General features: G+C 37.9%; 1 protein-coding gene across 6 annotated transcripts in view; it reads right to left on the bottom strand.

Moving 5' to 3' along the window:
• PKNOX1 (PBX/knotted 1 homeobox 1) overlaps window positions 1–21,553 on the bottom strand; it is a 182,667-nt gene that overhangs the window by 38,276 nt on the left and 122,838 nt on the right. For all 6 annotated transcript variants that reach the window (XM_069074820.1, XM_069074818.1, XM_069074819.1 and 3 more), the window contains 2 exons: window positions 20,571–20,670; window positions 18,962–19,059 (listed from right to left, as the gene is read on the bottom strand). In XM_069074820.1, coding sequence (XP_068930921.1) covers window positions 18,962–19,059; window positions 20,571–20,670 — 198 coding nt within the window. The remainder of the gene's footprint in view (window positions 1–18,961; window positions 19,060–20,570; window positions 20,671–21,553) is intronic.

Genomic DNA, 21,553 nt, shown 5'->3' with positions numbered 1-21,553 from the left:
AAAAGCATTAAAATAACAAATCTAAGTAATAATCTATACTATTTCCAAAAGAAACGAAACCAATGTAAATAAACTGTCATTGTGAGGAGAACAAAAGAGACAGAAACTTGCCTTAGCCAGCAAATACTTGTGTTTTACCTAAGATGAGAGATATGGCAACCAAAGAAAGTTTAGACTGTATACTCATTTGCAAAATCTTATAGGTAAAGAAGGCAGAAGATTATGGGCTGCATTCACCTTACAGGATAGTAAGTGGCAATGGAGAAAAAAATCAGTGAAAGGAAAATATGGTGAGAAGCACAACCAAACCAGATCAGGAAAAGGGCATGTGTCAGAATCATATAAGACCTCTGACAATTGTGCCTAAGAAAATTCTGCTCAACAACCCTCTGAATACTAATTATCCATCAAGGCATGCAATCAAGAGACATATTGTTACTGAAGAGTTTGCTTTTGTCACAAAAGCTGCACAATACAGATTCCAAATGGAAGAGAAAGATCTTCTCTAGATAGCTGTTTGGATGATGATATACTAACTGCCAAAAGCTCATAACATTGCAGAACCTCCTAAATGAGACCCATCATCACAAAAAAAAAAAAAGAGTTCTACCTATCAAACACAAGACAAAATAAGTGGATGAAGAAAACCTCTTATTGAGACTACTACATGTAGCTGGATGGAAAATCCATTGAGGTGCTTCATTAGTACATATATCTTAGACTAGGTATGGAAAATAAACTGAGCCCAAAAGTGAAGAAGAGAAGGAAAAGGGCCTATATTTCATTGATGTTTTTAACTATGCCAGGCTTCTCCTTGAAACAAAGTCCCATCTTTTCAGCATCACTATTCTTCCTCTTGGTGATATGCTTCAAGTCATGGAATACCACAGTTTCCAGATGGAATACCAAGTGGTAAGCATGACTGGGATATGACATATTACCAAAGAAGAATCTCACAGAAGTGAGGTATAGGCAACATCAGAGAGATTCATGAGGAGAAAAGTTGAGATAGTCTTTCAGCAAATGAAGGCTAAACCGACAGTTCAGATATTGCAGTGGTATCCATACAGTGTCAAGAGACCTAAAGGAGGGTCCCTGGTACTTTGAGCCAGGTCTCTAAGGAAGAGTCATAGGGGAACAAGGCAAAAAGTTACCCAAATGAGAATGTAAGAGAGGACTGGAAGAAGTACCTACCATTGATAAAATCACAGATGGATCAATGTACTGAAAAAGTATTACAAATAACAATTGGATTTTCCTATGTAAGGGAAGTGGGACGTTAGAAAAGAAACTGCTTTTATAAGCAGAACTACTTTTTATTTAAAAATATTTGAATTCAGTAAGCAAATCTGAGATACTGTTCAAAATGTGTTCATAATTTTAGGATTAATTTGCAACAGGATTAAAGAAGAAAGGGAGGAAGAATCAATGTGGTAGAAACATCACTAGAGGGATTATTCTGCAGCATGGAGCACTTGGAGGAAGGGCAGGTGAATGCCAAACTAGAAAGCTTTAACCAGCCAAAGGTTGCACTATGACATCCAAAATCTGAGGAAAATAATGAAGGAGGACAGTAGCAAAAGAGGGAGGACGGATGGATGGATGCATTTGGCAGCTGACTGGACTCAGTTGTTGAGTTGGAGGAGCCCCCATAGCTCTTTCTTCCTTACAAGTTGAAATGGTGGGTCACAGGAGGTGGATGCATGTCTCCTCCCTGCCTAGCTCCAGAGTCTGACTGCCTCTGGGAAGGTGAAGTCAGAGTCTCCTGTCACAGGAGCACCTGCTGTCAAAGGAGAAGTAACCTGAGTCAGTCTTCTCTGATTGAGAAGCCCCAACATGGCTGATTATATTGTGGAGAATGACTATGAATGCAATATATGATGATGAATTAATTATAAGGATGATAATTAGAACTAATCAGAAAAAGAGAAATGTTTCTGGGTAATTTTTTTTGAGTTACAAATTTTCTCCCCATTTTTCCCATACCCACCACCCCAAAATAGCAGCCCCACAGTATATCCCCTCCTCCAATCTACTCTCTCCCATATCTTCTCCCATAGCCCCTACAACTTTTCCAGTAGGGCATGGTCGATCTTTATGCCCCAGTGCCTGTATATCTTATTTCCTAATTACATGTGAAATAGTATTAATAATAGTATTAATATATTTTTAAACATTTGATTTTAAAGCTTTGAATTCCAGATTCATTCCCTTCCTCCCTTGTCACACACCCTTACTAAGGGAAGATAAGCAGTTCAGTGTAGGTTGCACATGTGTAGCTAATGCAAAACATTGCCATAGTAGATAAATTATAAACGACTGACTATATTTCCCTCCCTTCTATCCCACCTCCCACTTGTTCTATTCTCTACTTTGATCTCGTACCTTTTCAAAAGTGGGTGCTTCCAACTTCCCTCCCCCCCAGCCTGCCCTCCCTTCCACCATCCCCCCCTCTCATCCCCATCCCCCCTACTCTCCAGTAGGGTGAGATGCCCTATTTAGTGTGTATTTCATTCCCTCCCCGAGCCAAATTCAACGAGAATAAGGTTTTGCCTTTTTGCCTTCCTGTTCTTCCTCTCCATTGGAACCATTTTCCCTTGCCTCTTCTATATGAGACAGTTTACCCTGTTCTGTCTTTCCCCATCTCCTCTCGTTATATTCCTCTCTCACCTCTTAATTTCACCTTTTAAGTATCATCCCTTCCTATTAAATCAGTCCTGTGCTCTCTATCTATGTATACCTGTAAACATATATACACACATTCACATATGTATTCATAGGCCAGTATATCCTCCAATATAGACATATATATATATTTCATCATATATATCTATATCTATATATCATCAGTTACAATTATCATTTTTCCATGTAGGAATGTTAATAGTTCAAATTTGATAAGTTCCTTATGATTTCTTTTTCCTGTTTACCTTCTCAAGCTTCTCTTGCTTCTTGTATCTGAATGTCAAATTTTCTATTCAACTCTGGTTTTTTCATCAAGAATGCTTGAAAGTCCTCTAGTCCATTGAATGACCGAGTATTCCCCTGAAACATGATACTCAGTTTTGCTGGGTAGGTGATTTCTTGGTTTTAATCCCAGCTCCTTTGCCCTCTGGAATATCATATTCCAAGCCCTTTGATCCCTCAGTGTATAAGCTGTCAGATCCTGGGTTATCCTGATTGTGTTTCCACAATATTCAAATTGTTTCTTCCTGGCTGCTTGTAGTATTTTCTTTGTGATCTGGGAATTCCAGAATCTGGCTATAATATTCCTAGGAGTTTTCTTTTTGGGATCTTTTTCAGGAGGTGATCAGTGGATTCTTTCAACCTCTATTTTGCCCTCTGGTTCTAAAACATCAGGGCAATTTTCCTTGAGAATTTCTTGAAGGATGATTTCTAGGTTCTTTTTTTGATCATGGCTTTCAGATAGCCCAATAATTTTAAAATTTTCCCTCCTGGATCCATTTCCCAGGTCAGTGGTTTTCCCAATGAGATATTTCACACTGTCTTCTATTTTTTCATTTATTTGGATCTGTTTAATTGTATCTTGATTTCTCATAAAGTCACTAGCTTCCATTTGCTCCAATCTAATTCTCAGTGAGCTTTTGAGATTCTTTTTTCATCTGGCAAATTCAGCTTTTTAAGGCATTCTTCCCCTCATTGCCTTTTTGAGCCTCTTTTGCCATTTGAGTTAGTCTATTTTTTAAAGTATTATTTTCCTCAGTCAGGCTGCTGACTTTCATTTCATAATATTCTTGCATCATTCTCATTTCTCTTCCCAATTTTTCCTCTACTTCTCTTATCTGCTTCTTAAGGTCCTCTATGGCCTGTAACCAGCTCATATTTTCCTTTGAAGCTTTTGGTACAGGAGTTCTGACTTCACTGTCTTCCTGCTGTTCCATGCTTTGCTCCTTTTTGTCTCCAAAATAGGAGTCTAATGTTGGAATCTTCTGTCTGCTTTGCTTCCTTTGCCTGGTCATGTTGCCCCTCCGTCACTTGACCCCTGGGCTTTTTGCCACAGGAGGTCTCTGCCACAAGACAGGGGAGCTTTTGTCCCAAACGCTGGTGTTTTCTCAGCTGCCAGAGGTATTAGATGGGTGCCCTCTCTGAGGTCTCCACATGCTCTGGCAAGCTGGACACACACCCCAGGACCTCCACCCTAGATTGCAATCCAGATCCAAGCAGGTTAAAGCAAGAGCGATTACCCCTCAGACTGGTGCTTGGTCCCCCTACACTCTGCAGGCCAGGAGCTGAAGCTGCCACGTGGCGCTGACTGGCTGTGCTGGCATCTCAGCGGCTTCTCACCCCGGGAGCAAAAGCCACGCACTCCCACTTACTGGGTCCCAAAGTCCATACTGCACTGACCTCTCACTTTTTCTTTTGCATCTATGTGTTGATAAATCTGCTGCTGATGTGGGGTCCTTCTGGCCGGCAGCTGGTCAGGCCTGCCCTGGGCCTAAAGCCTCGGTGTGGGGCTGGGCTCGGCTCCCAGAGTGCTGCGCTGGCCGATTCCTGCTGGCCTTCTGGGCTGTCCTAAGTGGGAAGTTAGCTTGTCTGTGTCATTTTGTGGGTTCTGCAGCTCCAAAGTTTGTTTAGAGTCCCCTTTTTACATGGATTGGGGAAGGTGTAAGCTGGAGCAGCGGGGAGGTCCTGATTCTACTCTGCCATCCTGACTCTGCCCCCCAGGATAATTTTTTAAAGAAGATTAAGAGACAGAAACCAAGTATGAAAATTTTTCTGTCAAGCAGAATAAACCTGGAAATGTAACCAATCTTGTACAAAGCATGGATACTTAAAGGACTTTCAGCCACAGAAATCCAGTCAAATCCCTCCATTAAAAGCATTATAAAGAAGGCAGCAAAGTGGTTGAAAAAAGTTATTCTGGGGCATATTCTACAGAATGAGAATAAACTAGAGTTCAAACTGGCAGATATTACTGACAATAATGAAAAAGTAGAAGAACGCTGGTAGAGATTATTGAAAATTCTTTTTCTTCTAAACCTTCAAAAAAGGATGAAAAAACAGCTGTGAAACAAAAACCTTCAATGTTAGCTGTTCTCCAGGTACCACAAAAAAACAATTCCTCTTAACAATGCCAATAATTTATTGAGATGCTCAGAGATAGAATATCCAAAAGAGACTATAAACCCAATTCTACCACTAGAACCTCCTTTCTCTAAACTTAATGGGGTGGTTATTACCATCCCATCAAAGACACAAAATGAGCCAGTAATGAAATCAGCTTTTCAACAATTACTGTGTAGACTCAAATCAAGAGTTAGATGAATCTGTACTATGGAACTCAAAGAGACAGATATCATATCTTCCTTAAAAAATCTGTATCTTATTGCAAATTGACTAAAGATGGGAAGGTTACCTCGATACTTCAATAGAGGCTATAGTGCAATTCCTAGTTTAAAAAAAATCCTTTAAGTTTAATAAAGAGAAAGATAAAAGTGCTGAACTAAAGGCTTCTGTGTACTCTTCAACAGCTTCAGCTTAATTTCCTGGAGCCTAGAAGTGGAGAACTTGCTGCCTCAAGGTCACATGCAGCCTTCTAGGTTCTCAAGTGCAACCCTTTGATTGAATACAAATTTCACAGAACAAATCCCCTTAATAAAAGGATTTGTTCTGTAAAACGTGGACTTGCCATCTCTATCCATAGAACAAATGTGACTACTTTCCACACTTTCAGGAGATGTTAAACCAAAAGGACAAGCAGACGATGGGAAGAATGTCCTGGAAGACTGAGGCACAGCTAGTAAAGCTTTCTATGTTGCAGAAAATCTAAAAAAGGAAAAGAGAAAGAAGTGGAAAAAGTGTGGAAGAAAAGGCACTGAGTAATTTGAATGTGGAATCAGAAAATATAAAAAAAAAAAAGTCCTGGCTAGGTGAGATGGCATAGACTTCCTGTGTCTCTTATGCTGGATATTCATCAACAAGAGTAAGACTCATTAAAACCTTGGTAATAAGATATAGGTCACAAAAAACACAAATGTTCATTTGTCCAGTCCTCTTTAAAAATGCACAAGATTGAATCTACCAGAGATCTCAGAAGGTAGAAAACTAAGCTAAAAGTACTGAGCATGAACAAATAAAAAAATAGAAATGAAATTAATAACAAAAAAGAATATGGGTTCCAGATTATGAGCCCAAACATTGTTGAATAAATATTATAAGATAAAGTAAAATAAATCAACACTAGATAAATAGTGGATGAAGCTGTGCATTTCCAAAAAGGCATAAATTAAGAGCAGGATGTTCCCAAATGACTCAAGAAAGAAATAATAATTATGATGGTAAAATTTATGGCCTATAAAGCAGAGCTAATCAATAGAATAGGAAAATTTGAATCCAAGGAGGCAAATCTCACTGACAAAACAAAATAATAGAGAACAAATGATAGAAAGATGATTAGAAGGACAATATTAAAGAAGAGAAGCAAAGGGAAGGACTGAAACAGGCTTAAAATCTCAATTCAGTGGTGGGAAGGGTTTCACTGGGAGGAGAGAGATACACTATAATGAAGAACAGAGAACTTAACATATGTACAATCTGCAGTGCTTTCGTGCATAGCCATAACCACTATGGCTGAGAGAGTGTTATACCTCCATGGACAGAATCCAGATTCAGAAGAGGAATCAGAGCCTCTGAAGACAAATGACAAAGAGTTGGAGGGATGAATGCAGAAATAAGATTTCATGGCAATTAGGGAAAAAAAATTATCATGGAGTTAACTACAGGAGTTAATAACAAACTGTACAATCAGGGACACAGAAAAATTCCTACGATGGGGAAATATGTTTATCTTCTCTACCCTGCAGGAATTGATAATTCCAAGAATGAGGCACAGTATAAAAAAGATGAGGGAAGAAATAAGATCTACAAGGTAACTGTGAATGAGTTGGCTATTCTCAGCAATACAACGATTCAATAAATCTGAAGGCCTTATGGTGAAAAATGCTATCTACTGCCAGAGAGAGAAGTGATCGTGTCTGAATGCAGATCGAAGCAGACTTTTTCGTTACTTTATTTTTCTTGGTTTTGGGGAGATTTTTTGGTCTGTGGTTTCTTTTATAACATGATCAGCAAAGTTACCAATTGAAACAACAGCTTGAGCAAAGTTGCAGACTACAAAACAAACCCTCAAAAGTCAACAGCATTTTTATATATTCCATATATAATTTTAAAAATTCAAGAAGCAATAATAAAGAAATTTCATTCCAAAAAAACTATAAAATGCAAAAATCACTTACCTAAACTAAACGAAAGAAGGACAACTATAACATATACACATATATAGTCACAGAGTTAGGTACAAAAATACATTTCACTCCATAGGGAAAAAAAGAAGGAAAGAAGGAAAAGAGGGAAATGAAGTAGGGGGATGGGGAGTGGGACAGGATAGGTTAAGGGAGGTATTAGTCCTAAGCAAAAGAAATTCTAAACACAAAAATATTTATAGCTCTTTTGGAGGTAGCAAAGAATGAGGGTCTGCAGGATGCCCCCATAAGTTGGGAAACTGGATAAAAAAAAGTATCATTACAAGTGTGAGGCTGAATCAGTGTAATGACCAACCAGGATTCCAGAGGATTAATGATGAAACATGTTACTGTCTCCTGATAAAAAGATAAAGAACTCAGAATGCAGAAAGAGAAATTTTTTTGGACATGGCTCATGTGGAAATATGTTTTGACTGACTATACATGTTTGTAATGGGTTTTGTTTTTCTTTAACTTTGGGGGATTGGGAGAGGGACTGGGGAAGAGTGGTGATGGAGGAAAGGTAAAAAGACAGATATTGGTCAATTCAAACAAAATATGATGTAATGATATAGAGAATTCCTAGACTACAAAACTCCCTGTACCAATGCAGGTCAACACTTTCTTTGTAACTGACAGTAAATGTGCCCAACTTGAGGCCCATGGGCCAAATGTGGCCTACAACACTCCTGAGTGAGGCCTGAAACAGACTGAGAGATATCTAACAAACTAAATACAATAAAACATATTGTTAGATATTAAAGCCAAGTCAATGTGTGACCCACAGGGATCCTTATGCACAGTCTGCTGTTGTTGTTCAGTTGTCTTTCAGTCCTCTCCTAAACTCTGTGACCCCATCTGGGGTTCTCTTGGCAGAGATCCTGGAGCAGTTTGCCATTTCCTTCTCCAACTCGTTAAGTGATTTGTTCAGGGTCACACAGCCAGTAAGTGTCTGAGGCCAGAATGGAACTAAGGAAGATGAGTGTTCCTGACTCCAGGCCCAGCACTCTGTCCACTGTACCACTTCACTGCAGTATCCTCTGTTTCTGTTTGAGTTTGACAGCATTAGCTTATAGTATTAAAGGGATATCCACATCAAACCCAAGGTCACAGAGCCCATAGGTGTCAGAGGCAGGGCAGTACAAAGTACGGAGAACAGTGAGAATGCATAAATAAGCAATGTGTGTATTTCTTTCATGGCTAAGTGACTAGTATCTCTGTTCAAGTGCAGGCAGGCAGATCTCCCTTCTAGAAGGTGGAGGAACTCCTGAAATCTCTCACTACTAATTACGTTAGCAAGGAGAATGTGAAAAACTGAAGCTTTTCTTCAGTGTGAAAATGAAGAGGGAAAAAGGAAAAGGATCTGAAAAGGCAGAAGGGAAAACTGGCATGCTAGGAGGCTGAAGTGATGAAGAATGAGACACAGAGAAGAAAAGAAGGATCACTGACCACCTGGAGCTAAAAGGAAGGACCCTCAGAGGAGGAAGCAGGTGCTTGTCCTTCAAGGAATGATGATATATATTGATGGCAATGGTAGGGAACCTGTGGCCTTCTAGGTCCTTAGGTGTGGCCTTTTGACTGAGTCCAAGTTTTATAGAACAAATCCTTTTATGAAGGGGATTTGTTCTATAAAGTTTGGATTCAGTCAAATTCAGTCAACTTCAGGGCCTAGAGGGCCACATGTGGCCCCAAGGCTGCAGGTGCCCCACCCTACAAGCTATTAGGTGAATAGCAAAGGTATTCTGTACAAACAGAATAAACAAGGGGTAATGACTAAAAAATCCTTGTTAAAAGAATAATATGGCAGATATTTGTTGTTCTGAAAACAGTAGAAGTTTTTTAACATAACGTTGTACTGACGGTAGACATTTTTGATTCATTCGTTCATTCATGCTTGCATAAATCCTTCATTCATTCTTACCAGGACACATATCTAGACCATGACAAAGAATTTTCTGAGGCTTAATAAAACAGATAATTACTGCCTACTTTCTGGTGAGTGTAATGGGCACAAATGATACTGTCAAAAAGAATCTAGAAATGATTGCTAGGTTTATGAGGACAAGAGAAAGAAATAAACATTCTAATATACAATAAAATTCAAAGGAGCACCTTTTTGTGTAGAAAATATTTAACTGTGGTCAGTGAATAAAAAATAACTAAAATTAAGAATTAAGAGAAGCATAAATATGAAAACAAAATAAAGTAAGCAGAATCATGAAAACAAAATACAGAATGATTATGATATAAACAGAACAATAAAATGATACTGAATGATATGTAATTGTAATGACCAGATTTGGCCTTGGAATGTTAAAATGAACCTCCTCTTTCCTTTGCATAGGTAGAAGGATATGAGTGTGAAATTCACATAATGTCAAACACAGCTGTGCTGGTTGATTTTGCTGAACTTTTTGTATTTCATTTGTTAATCTTTGTTAAAAGGGATGCTTTGCTGGAAAAAGGAAAAAGTTGAAAGTGAATATGATCTATAATGAAAAAGGAAAGAATAAACATTTCAAAAGAACAATCTCTGTTGAGTGGGATAGTGAGTTGATAAAGGATTGACTAGCAGCAGTAAGGTACAGTTAATGGTAAATAACACAAATTTGTAGTGAACCCAGTCAGAATGGTTGCATGATTTTTTTTCTACCTTCCTTCATCAGCACATGTACAGGAAGGCATCATATGGTGGGAGTGATCCAAGGCTAAGATTTGGTTGGGCATAATTAGCAATATAAGGGGACAGGAGATTCAAGAGAGGAAGACAGTGCAAAATTGAACTGGTTCACCAAGAAGTCAAGATGAAGAAAAGAGGAGAGTGGCTAGTGTGGAAAAGATGGCCTGGGAGAGATTTAGGGGTCAAAGAACTGGAATTTATGATGCAGATAAAGAGCAGGATTTTGTAAGAGAAGGGCAGAGGGAGTGGTGAAAAACCAATAGATTATGGTTGGATAAAAGAATTTCAGAATTCTTGAACATGGAGGTTGTACATTTGTAGGTGATAATAAGATCACATGTATGAACATCTTTGTGTGTGGCTGAGGTGTGGTGGAGGAATACTTTATAGAAGGTAAGTAGGTTGAGGAACTAAGTGGTGAGGGAGAATCAATATGATAGCTGAAGTTCTCTAGTATGAGGGTAGGAGTGGGTAGGAGTGAAAAACTGCAATGAATTTAACTCAATGAGGAAGGAAGGGGAGTCACTTTGGGGCCTGTAGACAACAACTACTAGGATTTTGATTAGGTGGTAGATATTAATAGTTTGAACCTCAAAGGAAGAGAGGTTACTGAGTGATGATGGAAGGGGAAGAACCCTTAAGTGGTAATGGGGAGCAAGGTGAGCTGAGGAGTATGTGAAGATGTAGCCAGTATTGGAAAGGGTGGCCAGGGAGGCCTTATAATCATGAGGAGGCCAGGTTTCAGTAAGAGATAGTAGATGGAAAGAGTAGAAGAGGAATAGATTTAAGACTAAAGGAAGTTTGCTGCCTATGGAACAGGCATGCCCACAGTGGAAGGGCTGGGAGGAGTTAGGATAAAGCTTTGAGGTGGTAGGACTGAAGATCCAACAAAGGAATACAGAAAAGGAGCAATTAGACAGGTAGAAGGACAACCAGGAGAGAGTGGTTTCCCAAAAACCTAGAGAGAAGAGAGTATCAAAGAGGAGAAAGTGAGCAGGTGTTAGAGGCTGCAGAAAGGTCAAGAAGTATGAGGATGAAAAAAGTTAACTATTAGGGTTGACAATTGAGCATTGGTAACTTAGGAGAGAGCAGTTTTGGTTGATTTGGTAAGGCTGGATTATAGTGCTGGAAGAGGAAACCAGAAGGAAGAGGAAAGAAGGAAAGCAGAACAAACAGCTTTATATCCTATAAAGGATATACTTATCTAAAAAAATGCTGAAGCAGAAAGAAAAGAGAAATGTTACAAAAAATTTGTATGAAAATCAACAGAGGAAATATTGAGGCAATACTGCCAGAGTGCAGTACAAACCACCTGAAGAGAAAGAGAAAATGGGGGAGAATTTGTGAAACAGACAACATATCTTGCAGGCCACAATGATGAGGAAGTTGGGGCTTCAGTTATATGGACATCTCTGCTCACAGAAGAGCAGCTAATAATTTCTTAACTCATTTTAATTATAATTTTGTCCTTCAAAAAGTGGAAGACAGAACTTCTGTTCTGGATCTGAGAATGAACTTAGTCGCTATGATAGAAATGAAGTAACTGATCCTTCTTAAACTTTATGATACAGCAAAGTATTTCTGTGATATACTGAAAGCTGGGAGTAGTCTGACATTTTTTAGGGAGGCAGGATAAAAGATGTTCAGAAAAAGGAAAGGCAGAATTCCATGACCTAAAATTCTACAGAACACTCAGACTCCCACAAAATTGAAAGTTCTCAAGAATGAAATTCTGTGCTTCCAGCTAAAGGTTTAAGAGCAGATAGATAAGCACAGTTCTTTCACTTTTATTCTAGCGTTAATCTAAAAAAGAGCACCAAGATGAACAATGGTTGAGACTTTTGAAGAAAAGTATCAGTAAGTTTCTTCATCCAGTGTCTAAAAAGGGCAGTCAGAAATTGTGGACAATGGAATAAGGATCCTACCAGATAAGCTGTATTGTAGGTAAAAGAGGCCAGAAATTCAAGGCAGTGACTTAACTGTGCTAGTAAGCATTTATTATAATCCTTGCTGACTGATAGGAGAAGGAAGAAGGCCTATGGAAGAACGATCATGGAAGTAGCTTAACTGAGGCTAGCTAACTCCAGAGCTCTGACCAACCACAACAAAGCCTAGCAACAGTGAATGCAGATTCACCAAGGAAAGTGGAAGCCAGGAGAAAGAATTTAGGAAAGCAAAATCAGGATCATTCAAGAATGTAGGAAGAGTCAGAGTCTGGCCTTGGTACAAAGTCCCAACTCAAAAAATAAGGCTAAAGATATGCATAATCAGAGATAGTGAACACTATATGAAGCACCATTACGGATCAGAAGATACCCAAGAGACAAATGCAGAAATAGAGAGTAACTTCACAACTGCAAACAGAGGCTCAGATTAAAAAAAAATGACTTTGTAACAAGGATGAAAGAAGTACCTGGAAACAAAAAATGGGATTATAGATGAAATAAGAGCTCTGGAGAAAAGAAATAGAAGAAGGAATAAGTAGCTTAAAACACAAGGAAGAAAACCATGTCCGCATAGCAGACTCTACAAAAATCAGAATGGATCACACAGAATTCAATGATTCCATTAGACAAGAAAAGAAAAAAAATCAAACCAAAAGAATAGAAGAATGTGTAAGGTGTCTACTATCAAAAAGAAATTACTTGCAAAACAGATCAAGGAGAGAAAATTTAAGAATCATCACATTTCTTAAAAACCATGCTCATAAGCACATTATATTTCAAGAAATCATAAATTAAAAATTGCCCATATAAAATGAGATATTTATAAAGTACTTAGTACAGTGCCTAGCATAAAGTACCATATAAATGACTGCTATTATTATTGTCTTTATTTATTAGGACCCAAGGATAAAGTTAAAAAATAAAGAATCAGTCAGTCACCTCTTGAAAGAAACTTCTATATGAAAATTCTCATGAATGTCACAGACAAAAACCAGAGCTTTTAGGTAAAAAATAAAACAATGCAATCTGCAATAGCTCAATCAATGCTAGAAAGAAAGAGTTTTAAGTACTAAGGAACCCTAGTCAGGATAAGAGTTAGAAGCAACTACTCTAAAAGAAAAAGGTGGGGAAGGAATAGTAACAAATAAAACAAACATCAGCTTTAAAGGGAGGATTGGAAGGGGGAAAAGAGTGTAAGAACTAGTAATGGAATCATGGCAAGGAAAAGAAAGGAAGGGCCAGTGGAATGGAAGCAGATAGCTTCAATTACAGATCTCAAGGGTTGGTCACATTGCTTCACTTTTATCACATTCTTCTATGTAAAGTGGGGGGGGGGGAGGAAAGAGGGAAGTATATAAGAGGATATGTTAAAAGGAAATATACAATTAACCATTATAGCCATGAATATTAACGTAATGAATTTACCTATGGAACAGAAGATAGCAAAATCATCAGTCAATAAACATTTATTAACTACCTACTATGTGCCAGGCACTGTGCTAAGCAATGAGGATACAAAAAGAGGCAAAAGAAAGTCCCTGCTCTCAAGGAGCTTACAATCTAATGAGGGAGACAACAAGCAAACAAACAAATGCAAACAAGCTATATACAAGATAAACAGAAAATAATTAAAATGAGGAAAGATAGTAGAATTTAGAGGGGTTGAAAAAGGCTTCCTGTAGAAGATGGGATTTGAGTTGGGACTTAAAGAAAGCCAGGGAAGTAAGCAGGCAAAGATGAGGAGAGAGAGCATTCCAGGGAGACAATCAAAGAAAATGCCCAGGGCCAAAAAACAGAGTATCTTGTTCATGAAATAGCAAGGGGCCAGGGATACTGGATAGAAGAGTATTGTTGGGAAGTAAAGGGGAAGGGATAATAGTAGGTAAAGGTATAATAATAATAATAATGAGAAAAGAGAATCCAACATTTTGTTTACATTTAAAACAAATAATCACAGAATTAAAATGAGAGGCTAGAGCAGAAATAACTATGCTTCAGATAAACTAAAAAAAGAGCAGCGGTAACACTCACAATCTCAGCAAAGCAATGCTAAAAACACAAACTTAACCCTAGTCCCCACCCTACCTCAGACTGGGACCTGGAGGATAGACCTAGTCACTACACCAAAGTGAGTCCTGAAATGAAAAAGACTAGAGATTACTTAGGAAATTAGTTGTCTGAAGATCAAATATTGCCAGCTAGAGGAGGCCTTACATGTGATTCACTTATGGGCAACAGGGGCTGCCCGTGAAAATTTGTTCAAAAAAGACAGATTTTGAAAGTTGGAAGCAATAAATGAGGATTCCCTGTTGCCAGGAAATTTTGATGCCATATACTGTTTAAGATAGCATTAAAAAAAAGAGATGGAAAAACTTCATGTCTGTTTCATCAAGTTTGAGAAGGAATCAGGCAAGGTTGGCTCCCGAAAGTGAATTCTCTGCTTACCTAATTGTGAATACAGAATTAGGAAGGTGTTCTCTGTTTTAAAAAGTTGGGGATTTTCAATTAAGCATACCCTACTGTCTGTCTGAAGAAGCTCCCATCTCCTTTCAAACTAAAAGCCTTAGTGGCCACTAGGGCTAAGTTCCTAGGCAGTGTTCCTCCCTGGAAGCAGTCACTGATCCAGGATTGCACAGATATACTCCTAAATGCCAAAGATAGGGTGGGTCTCTCTTAGTTCAAGCAGAACCATTCAATATTGCTCTCCGAAGAACAGGAGGAATTATGTACTTGATTATTAAAACACATGTTCAGTAATGAGACTGATGGCTACCAGGATAGAACCCAGGTTAGGAAATACCAGGAGAAAAGACAGGAAGGGGAGGGATTGACTGTGGTGCTTTGCTGGATTTCTTCAATGCCCCAGTATCCTGTCTTTATGAGATTCAAATTGTTAGGAATGAGGTGGCCAAGGTTCCCAAACATGCTTGGTTCTTACTACTAGATTAAGGAGGGTTTAGAGGTCTTATGCTAACATGACAGTTTACTGTGCAGAAAATGGGATTCAGATCTTTGAGGGTCAAATAGATATTAGATATCTCAAAATCAAATTTATCAGACCCCTGAAGGAGTCTAATACTAGTTAGACAGCTATTCTAAAGGAATTCAGGTGACTAAGTCCCTAGAAGTACACTTGGGTGAAACATGGAACCTCCAAGAAAATGGGAGATTTTGGAAAAACTACCACATTAGGGACAAAGACCGCTGCTGGGATAGAGGTGGGATCAGGAGTACACACCCCTATCAAAGCTGTAAATCAGCTTGAATGCACTGTGGGAATGGATTTGTTGGGTTCATGGTAGGGTGGTCCCAGTTAGGTTAGCCAAGCCCAATACAGAAGTTAAAGTTTATGGAAACCTCTCTATCCTTTGCATCATTAACACTGAGCTATACTGCAGTCCCCAGGGACAATGGTGACTAGGACATAGCAGAGCACAAAAGAGCAGTTTTCTGCCATACCACACCCCCCTACAACAACCCTATTTGGTTAATGTGGAAAGCAGACAAGAGTTGGTGGCCTTATTAGAAGGTGAACAATGTACAGTCCTCCTCAAAGTCATTGACATGGTGGCAGTTACTGAGATTGTCAGCCAGGCCCCAGATGATTGCTATAGTGTCATTAACCTGGCAAGCATTTTTTTCTCTGTCCCTATCACCTAGAGCAGTCAAAAACGATCCACGTTTACTTTGGTAGGGACCAAATATACTTTTATGGTACTCCCCCAGGAGTACCTAAATTCTCTCCTGTACTGTCCAGTATAATTTAGAGAGAAAGCCCCTTTTACCCTGGTTCCCTTCCATCATTATAATGATGTTGTACTAGGTGAATATTCCTCTGTAACTACTCACACTGCCATTTTTGAAGTAGTTCCTCATCTTTGCTCTTGTGGGATTGAAAATCAAACAAGCCTTGGAAGATAGAGGGGTCCTTCAGGTTGGAAAAATCTGGGGAATGCAATGGAGAGGCACACCTAGCCCACATTCACTTCTGTTCAGGTTAAATTCCAGACCTTGGCTATCTTGTCACACAAAAAGAAGAATTAACACTTAATACTTTTTAGGTTTTAGTAGACCCATGTTCTCCTTTTGGGTGCCCTTTCCCTCATTTATAAGATCATTAGAAAATCTGCCAACTTCATTTGGTGTCCTAAACAGTCCTCTGCCCTAGAGGACATTAAGGAAACTGTTCAGCATGCCCTTCTCTTGGGTCCCTATGATCAAAAAGGCTTTAAAAGCCTGAAAGTTAGTGCCTCAATTTACAATCAAAATAGAGTCTGTGGTAGATCCCTATAGGAGCTCAAACTGATAGCCCTTGGGTTTCTAGAGCCACTCTTTCCTGAGGTTGCCTACCTTTGAGAGGTACCTCTTTGATGCTGTTGGGCATCCAATATGCTATGGGGCATATGCTACAGGCAATACCTAATCTATGGACATATTGTTTTGTTGCTTAAATATTCTCATACTAAAGAAGGTTATGCAAGACACTGACTCTAATAGGATTGGCATAACCCAGGAAGTCTCCACTGCCAAGTACAAATGATATGTTCAAGAATGTGACAAAACCAGGCCCATGAGCATCTGTTTCTCCACAAAGTAGGTGCTAATTGAGAACTTACTCCTGATAATAATGTCTTCATTGGGTCCCTTTCCTTACCATTATCAGCTCTAGCCACTTGGATGCCTCCTTATAAAGATCTGGACACTTCAGACATTTCCAGCGAGACTGTCTCCTCTGATTCTCTATTACACTCCTGATCCCCTCTGTTACACACAACCTAGTTTCTAGCTGAGTCCCTAAGAAGTAGTTCTCCTGGTGGGGAAACTCTAGCCCACCTAAATAGCCTGTGAGGCTACCCTATTTGAAAACAGGGAAGGAACAAGTTTTCAATTACAAGGATTATTGGGGTCTTACTATGGGTTTCATAAATGGTCAGAAGTCTGGATACTCAATAGCTAGACTATTAAGGAAGACTAATGGCAAAACTTTGTTGATGAAGCCTACAACTTAGGTCCTTGAGTGGGTCAATGTCAGTATTAAAACCTACCCCTGCCATATTCCTTCAGGGCAACAGAATTATGCTCTGGGAAACCTCATTCTTGCCATTTTCTTCTCTCAGTTGGCCAATCTGTTTTAGCCATGGAAGCAGCGTTCAAGTGGGCAGAGGATCATCCCTTTATCCTGTGATGAAGTATCCTACACTTACCAGGCTGTCAGCTTTCTTGGCCCTAGCTCTGTGACCGGGATAGTCACATCCACTGGAGGATTCATATGGCCTAGAACTGGCAAGTGTTTTGTATTAGGCGATAGCTTTTCTTCTGCCCATTCCACTTACACTTTCTTAGCATAGCCACATACATATTTCATCTACACAGCTATGCAAGATTGGGTCAAATCACACAAAATCACCAGGTCTTTTCATTTGTCTTTCTCTTAGGCAAAAGGCCTGATCAAGCACATGAATGAACTTTTTAAGGACCAACTCAAGTTGTTGACCATTTGCCAAATGGACTGTTTTTTTTTGCAGTGGCAGTTTTAAACCTCCATCATAACCAGCTGACTCAAATGGAGTGTCTCTCTCTAGCCCTTCACCTCCTTAATTACAGCCATAGGAACGAAAGGAAAGGTGATGATGGTATATCATTGCTCACCCTAATTCTAGCACAACCACAGAGCAATGTTTTCATCTCTAGCCCTGCTTTACTGGGAGCTGTGGAGCAAACACAAAAATACCAAATGCAGACAATTTACTCCCAGGATATTTCCCTCAACTATACCTTCACCTTTCCCCTGTGAAAGCCAAGGAGGACTTGAGAGTGTTCAGAGGCATAACAGACCCTGACTATAGAAAATCATGCAGCTTAGCTGTGAAGGATTAAAAAAAAAGTTAAATGCACTTTAAAGTAAATTTAAGAAGGCAGAGAAACAAGTGATTGTTAAAATTTTAAAATTAAGATTCAGTCAACTGAAAAATGTACCTTTGTGGGATACTTTCTCCAATAATATCAGCTAAATTTGACAGTCAGCTACTATGAGATAGTTACTACATGAGATAGTTGATTTTAAGTTTTCACTCAATACAACGAGAATATGCTTTGCTTTATGAACTCCTGCAAATGACAGCTATAATCTTCCTTTTAAACAATGCAGCAAATGAGCCTGAATTAAACTTTTTAAAACTACTTTCAGAATATAATTTCTACTTCATTTGTCATTTTTCTCTTATGGATTCTTTCCCATTATTCTAAAACTAGATTCTTAACTAACCTGAGAATTTTATATATGGTAAAATATAAACATTCATAAGATGTGGAATTAAAATAAGAGGTTTGTCATAAGAGTAATTACACTATGTGTTTACAGACATATTTCTTAAAGGAAACATGATGGGGGAGACTAGAACTGTAATTTCATCAGTGCAGGAAACACCATCAGAGAAATTCTTCTGACATGGGGATTGGCACCTTCTCTGCAACTGAATAGTCTTTGAGAGGTGCCTGGAGCACTGAGACATTAAATGATTTTTCTGGCCAATTTGTGTCTGAGGCAGGATTTGAACCAAGGTCTTGATTCCAAGGCTAGTCCTCCATACATTATGCCATTTTGCCTCTTACATACACAAAAAATAAGTGTTTCTAATACAAGAAGCTGAAAACTATAAACTTTGTTTCTGATTTAAACTTTATCAAAACTCAAAACTATTCAATAATATCACTTCATTGTAAAGTAGTTTTCTATCACCAATACTTCCTTAAAGTTAAGAGAAAGTAATAATAAAAAGTAAAGACATTTATTTACTATAGAGTCTGTTCAATTCTCTTACTTATACTAGCAACTGCTTTAAAAGCATGTGCTTGGGAGTGTCACAGCTGCTCTGTAAAGTGCCAGACTACATGAACTGAAATCTTGTCAGTAATACTTTCCAATTAATATTTACCACAGGTAAATTTCATACATGAAATTCAGTCTGATGTAATACTAATCACCATAATATGACTTAAATCCTTTGACACTCCACTCACACCAGCCAAAAATTAAACCAAATTTCACATCCTTCCACGAGACTTAAACCCACCTGTGAATTCTGGATCCTAATGGTTCCAGGTGACAATGCCTGTGTCACAACTTGACCTTGTGGAGTGACCACTGTAACAGGCTGATATACTGTGCCACCTTACAAAGGAAAAAAAATGTTAAGTTCATTCCTTTACAAGATTCGCTTTGCTACTGCCTAAATACCTATTTCTAATACAAAGCAGCACTTTTATATCAATCAATATTAATACATCAGCAAATTGCTAATGGAACACTTAAAAATTAAAATTAAATTAAAATCAGGTAATTTAACAAAATTATTTATTGAGTACCTACTACAGGTAGAATTTAAACCCCGATCATATATCTTTTCCCACAGAAAATGCATGAAACAGCTCTTTCCCCCACCTGCTTTATAATTCCTTAAAAATACAAAATATTTCAAATGTTCAACTATCACAAACTGAGAACTGAGGAGGTTGGAGGCAAGTCTTGTTTCTCATAAGACTTTATAAATAAAACCCTGCACAACATGAATTCTCCGTGGGAACTCCTCCTTTCCTATACATCTTAGAAGCAGAAGTGAACTGCCCAAGACCACACAGCCAGTAATAAGCAGAGCTAAGACTGGAATGAAATCAAACTCTGTAAACAGGGCGCTTTCCACTGTCTCCAACTGACTGAGGAAATGAAGATGCCTGTCTTGCCAGTGACTAGAGAGACTCTAGGTGAATTATTTTTCTGTATGACCTTGTTTACTCTTCTCCCAAACTTTTTCTTTTTTCCAACTTCTTTCTCTACCTATTCTGTCCCTATTATTTCTAGGAATAAGTGCTGTGGCAACAAAGAAAGTCTCAAAATAGGTCTATGGCTATCAGTCAACCTACTAAATATAAAAGTAGAAAAGTACAATTACTATTATCTTGGATGAAGGAGTTTAGGTTAGTTGTAATCAATACTACAAATATTTGAAATAGAATAGAATAAGCTGGTCTTTCTGTATCCATTTTGGTTGTGCTATTAAAACATTCATAGTATTCTAAATGTTAGAAGAATGCATTTTAATTTAATTGTATTTTCTATAAAGTGGCAGCAACTCATTTCATATTTGAATTCCAGATGATATCAATAGAATAATAGAGATAGAAGCCTTTTTTTTTTAAACAAGACTTGTTATTTCTTTGGTATAAGGAACTCCTAATAAAGGAATTCCCTCTATCAATGTAGAACTGCAACTCAGTTGTTGTGGTGGTTCTGAAAGACTGACTTTCCCAAAGTCACAAAGCCAGAAAATAAGAAGGAAGACTGAATTCAAGAGTCTTCTTGGCTCTGAAGTTAGCTTGCTATATTGTCTTTCTAGGAACTAAATTATTTTAAAATGGTGGATAGTTTTTCTTTTATAACATTTTTAAGAATTATGGAAACCTTAAGGATTTTCAGGCTTTGAGTAGTTGAAAAAATCATTTTGCATAAAGTACACTTGATAGACAAAAAGCCCAAGAGTCAAGCATTCATTTCAGTAATGCTGCATCTAGAATTAACAAATAAAAGCTATTAATGAGAAAAATGATGTTATTTCTTAGTTATATAATATTAAAAACACCCAATCTAATAAAATAAAAAGGATTCACTTTTTCTTAGTGTCATACCTGCCACTGTTGCCATAGTTACATTTCCTTGTTGCAATGCTGATGCTGGCACCACTATCCCTTGGGGACTGAGTGTGCCTGTAATGGCACTTTGAATTTGCTAAAAGTTATGAGGTAAAAATGGAATTATCATTCAAGAAAAAGAAGATTCAATGATTGAAAAAGCAGCATATCATATCATTAACAATGGAAAGAGGTACTTATTAAGCAAACACTAATAAATTTGTTAACAAAAATTATAAAGCAAACATCATTACACAGATTCAAAATTTGCTTATCATGAAATATAGTAGCTAATATTACATTAGTTTCAAAAAGCATTTATTTTTGCAACAATTGAAAGATAACAGTTAATCTGAAAACAGACTGAATTACACTCATATAGGTTTTAAAAAGGAATGAGGATTGTTATACATATGTACACATGTAAAAATATATAAATTCCTTTTTTTATATAGCCATTGTTCACAGTTAGGTAGCCATAAAAAAAATCCATTACTCTAGGGACTCACTCCTGCCTCCACTCTCCCTAACACCCTCCCTTCCAAAGCCTAGGGATATTTCTGAAAACCAAATCTACCTTCAATATAAAAAAATTTGCTACCACTCTACTACCGAAGATATTCTAAAATGAAAAGCAATCAAAAAGAATTTTAAAAATATTCTGAGCAATCTCCCTAATTGCAATAAGTGTATGTATGGGCCTCCAACAGTACAAACATTTAAAAAGCCAGCACTCTAAAAAATTCCTTTTTGATTGTAGTGCCATAACACTTTAAATCCTTGAGACACTGTCAATACAAAGAACTTTAAATACTAAACAGAAAAATCACAGATTAACCCATCACAAAAACTAATCATAATCTTTGTCACATAAAAGGTGAAACATTATTAGCCCTATACTCCAACAGATGTTCGAATATACCCTATTCAAAAAGACTAGTTGTGGACTAATAAGACCCAAAGAATATATATATATATAT

The sequence above is a fragment of the Petaurus breviceps genome, unplaced genomic scaffold, assembly GCF_028583685.1.
Source record: "Petaurus breviceps papuanus isolate PSGF00001 unplaced genomic scaffold, PetGlider_PUasm1.0 90897, whole genome shotgun sequence".
In the NCBI taxonomy this organism is placed as follows: Eukaryota; Metazoa; Chordata; class Mammalia; order Diprotodontia; family Petauridae; genus Petaurus; species Petaurus breviceps.
This window is presented reverse-complemented; position numbering and strand designations above follow the sequence as displayed.